We start from the raw sequence: 3855 nt of genomic DNA on the forward strand, positions 1-3855 counted from the left end.
AATATTCACAATTTTGAAAAGAAATGTTCGGGAAATCAAAACATGTTCATGATTATTTAAAATTTCGTGTATTAAAAATGTTAATGAAATTGAACAAAATTTCAGCAACTCAATTTTTTATGAATAAAAGAATATCCAAAAAATTAAAAACTATTCATGACTTACAAAATGGTTTATTGATTCATAAAATCATTGTTGAGGAAATCGTTAACTGATAGCTGCTCGGTTGGCTGGCGAGTAGGGGATTAATAGGCTAATCGGCAAGTTAATCGGCCATTTAATCAATTACTCGGGTGATTAATCAGTTAATCGGCTACTCGGTGACCCTACGAGTAGGGATTAATCGGCAAGTTAACTGGTTAATCGGATGAATTCTTGAACAGGGCATAAAATGTTCACTGATTCAAAAAATGATCATGCATTTAGAAAATGTTAGTTAAATCAAAAATATATTCATGAATTTCAAAAAATGTTCCACCAAACAATATCCAAAAAATATGTTCGTTGATTCTAGAAATGTTCACATATTCAAGAAAAATATTTAATTTTTTTTCACAATTAAAAAATGTTTGCAAATAGTATAAAATGTTCATGAATGCAAAAGTATTTATGATTTTAGAGAATGTTCGAAAATCCATAAAAATGTTCACGATTTCAGAGAGGTTCATGAGTTTTAAAATGTTCAGGATTTTTAAAAATATTTCACGATTTCATGAAAATGAGTGATAGTGTATATCGGTGATAGAACAAAATGTGATCATGGCAATTGAAGATTTTTTTTCCCGCGTTACAACACGCGGCCTGTTTTGCTAGTGAGACTAAACTATCAATATGAAATCAAATACTTTGATTTGCTGAGCCTAGCTACTAGTAAATCTAATTGACACCCTCGTATATTTTTGTGAGCTAGACACTCACTGGCAAGTTACTATGCATACACTAAACTACCAATATGAATAGATGACTTCGATTTGGCGAGCCTACTTGTCTTCTCCAACAGTTCAACTAAGGCCAAAGGACATGTTTCTTTGAGCTTAACATACCCTTGGCTTGTCATCATGTCATCCATTCCCCGTGTATCCAAAGTGGCAATAAACCGAATGCATGCATCGTTCAACCTGCTGCAATGATGCCAGTCAGCGAAAGCCAGCATACTCACCACCGTCTTCACATCGATGTTCTTATAGAGGATGCTTTCACATATAAGCTTCAACCTCTCCATGGCATACCGATCCGCCGCGACAAGCAAATGGCTGACAATATCTTTATAGTCATCACGTCCAATATCATCCATGGCAGGCAGTGAATCGGTGTATATAAAGTGAAGCAGGGCCTCGAACACAGCGGGCTGCATGTCGTTGATGGTAATACGACTCATGTCCTTCTCTCTCATCGCGCCATACAGCTCCGCTTTGAACACCGGCGATCGCATCGCGAGCACCAGCTTGTGGGCGGGAAAGGCTTCTCCTTGGACCTCGAAAATCACGTCGGTCCCCTCTTTCCCCTGCAGCAGCTTCCCAAGATGATCCGTGATGTCCGACGGCGGGACCTCCTCGACAAACGAGTTCTCATCCTCGACAATTGTGACGACGCACTCAACGGTGAGGCGATCGTCGCGGAGGTAAGGCGACCCCTCCAGCTCGCTCCTTTTCTTGAACACCCAGTCGCCGGAGCAGCTGGTGCCGCCGGAACCAAATTCGCGAGTCTTTGTCATTGTGTGCGGCGGCGAAGATCCGGTGACGTCCACCAGACTGAACCTGAAGGACGCCCTCACCCTGGCGTCCTTGTGGTCGCTGCATAAATCGAGGAACACCCCCACGTAGTCTCTGTAATAATCGAGGTCGCACACACCCCAGGGGTAGACCCGAAATTGCCAGTCGTAGCCTCCGACGGAGAACGCGGCGGACATTGCGCAGCCGCCGTGTAGTAGCGACCGGTGCAGGCTGTACCCTGCGATCTCGAACACGTGAGAGCCTTGGCCTTGCTGCACCCCCACCGTGTTCGCGGCGTGGCGCGTGGCCGGGGTGTTTGTGCTTCCCATCGCCGCGCGCTGCCCGTGTCTCGCTCTCGCTCTCGCTCACGGGGATTGGGGTTGGGGTTGTTTCGGGTAAGACGTACGAAGCGGAAGTGGGCTTTTGTATATGGAGGCATCTGGGCCGCTGGCCGGGTTTGGACCTGGACTACTCGGACTCGGAAGGCCGAGACAGCCTTCCTTTTCGACCCTGGGGCGGATTTTGTCGATCCTCGTGTCGTGATACAATGCGAACATCAAGGGCACACTCACTGTACGGCGTACCTTTCACATGGTGGGTCGGCCAGGAACCTCACCTATTGATAAGTTTTTCTACCTATTGAGTATGCTCGCGTTGTCTCGTTCACCTAAGCAAACCATGACTTAAAATCCATATTCCAGGAAAAACTAAGGAAGTGTGCTCAAAGTTTTTGTTTTCTTCCGAAAAGGAGGCTTGACCCCGGGCCTCTGCATCATTGTGATGCACACAGACATAACTTTGTCCAAAGTATTAGGTTCTTTTGTTGCAAGTATTGCTTGGACTTGCTCTTCGGTGTGAAAACCCATCATCTCGCCTTAGTGGTTGAATCCATCAAGGACTACTGAAAAGTGCACATAACCTTTGAGCGGTGATTTTTTTTGGTGAGGGCTCCTCGAATGTTATTTGTGGCTGAAGCTTTGCAAGAATATCAAATGTTTGATCATGTTTGATGTCCCAAAGTTTTAGTTTTTTTTTAATTTACTGTTCATGAGGGTGTAGGGGCACCCGGGGTGCAATCAGACCTTTCTCCCCATAGAAGTGTGGCAGTGCATACCTTTTCCTTTTTGGATGGACAATTAAGAGTTACATTGTGGTCAAATATGATACATATAGTTCAACAAGATAGCATTTATATGTTGGTGTAGAATGCTAAATACCCATCATCACGACATAACTATTTTTTTTCTTCTGAAGTATCGAATATATTATTACAAGCTAGACACTCATCATAGAAGGATGCAAAGCTATTTATGGGACTAACTGCGAATGTGAGATGAAGATATTGATTTGTCAATCATGCATGTTGTGGTCTTCTCCCACAATTGTACTAAAACCAAAGGACATGTTGGTCCCGGTTGGTGCCACGAACCGGTACGCATGCCCCCCTTTAGTCCCGGTTGGTGGCACCAACCGGGACAAAAGGCCTTGTGCTGCCCCGCGTCAAAAGTTTAGTCCCACCTTGCTAGTTGAGAGAGCTCGAGAGTGGTTTATAAGCGCTGCTGCGCCCACCCTCTCGAGCTCCTCTCAACTGCAGGCTTTCGGGACTAACCGTTCTCTTTGCCTGTGGGGCCTACTGGGCCTTCTGCGGGCCTGAATCCTGGCCCATGGATGGGTTTCAAGTCGTATTCAGGCCGTGGTGGCCCAGTAGGTGGCATAATTTTTCCCTGTTTTTTGTTTTCTCTTTTGCTTTATTTATTTTGTTTTGTTTCTACTTACAACAAAAAACTTATTTATTTTATTCCATTTTGTTTCTAATTACTTATGTATTTTACTTTATTTATTTTATTTTACTGCTGCTATTTTTATTTATTTTACTGCTGCTATTCTTATTTATTTTATTAAGGTTTATTTATTTTATTTACTATAGTTTAGTTTATTTTATTTTATTAAGGTTTATTTATTTATTTTATTTTATTAAGGTTTATTTATTTTTATTTATTTTATTTACTATAAAAAAAATGAACATAGATGCGCCTATAGAGAAAATTCAACCTAAATTCATAATAAATTTCTATGAAATTCACAGAAATTTACTCTGAATTTAGGTCAAATTCCCTGTATAAGGGCATCTATTTTCACTTTG

General features: G+C 42.3%; 1 protein-coding gene across 1 annotated transcript; it reads right to left on the reverse strand.

Moving 5' to 3' along the window:
- Nucleotides 1-928: 928 nt before the first annotated feature.
- Nucleotides 929-2041, reverse strand: LOC109758342 (BTB/POZ and MATH domain-containing protein 2-like). Its single transcript, XM_020317196.2, has one exon. It carries the CDS (start codon nucleotides 2039-2041, stop codon nucleotides 929-931), a length of 1113 nt encoding a protein of 370 aa, XP_020172785.2.
- Between the last annotated feature and the right edge of the window lie 1814 nt (nucleotides 2042-3855).

The sequence above is a fragment of the Aegilops tauschii genome, chromosome 2 (assembly GCF_002575655.3).
Source record: "Aegilops tauschii subsp. strangulata cultivar AL8/78 chromosome 2, Aet v6.0, whole genome shotgun sequence".
NCBI classification, from domain to species: Eukaryota; Viridiplantae; Streptophyta; class Magnoliopsida; order Poales; family Poaceae; genus Aegilops; species Aegilops tauschii.

Excerpts from the sequence above, each read along its gene's own strand:
- LOC109758342 (XM_020317196.2), bottom strand. The coding sequence starts at position 2,041 with ATGGGAAGCACAAACACCCCGGCCACGCGCCACGCCGCGAACACGGTG.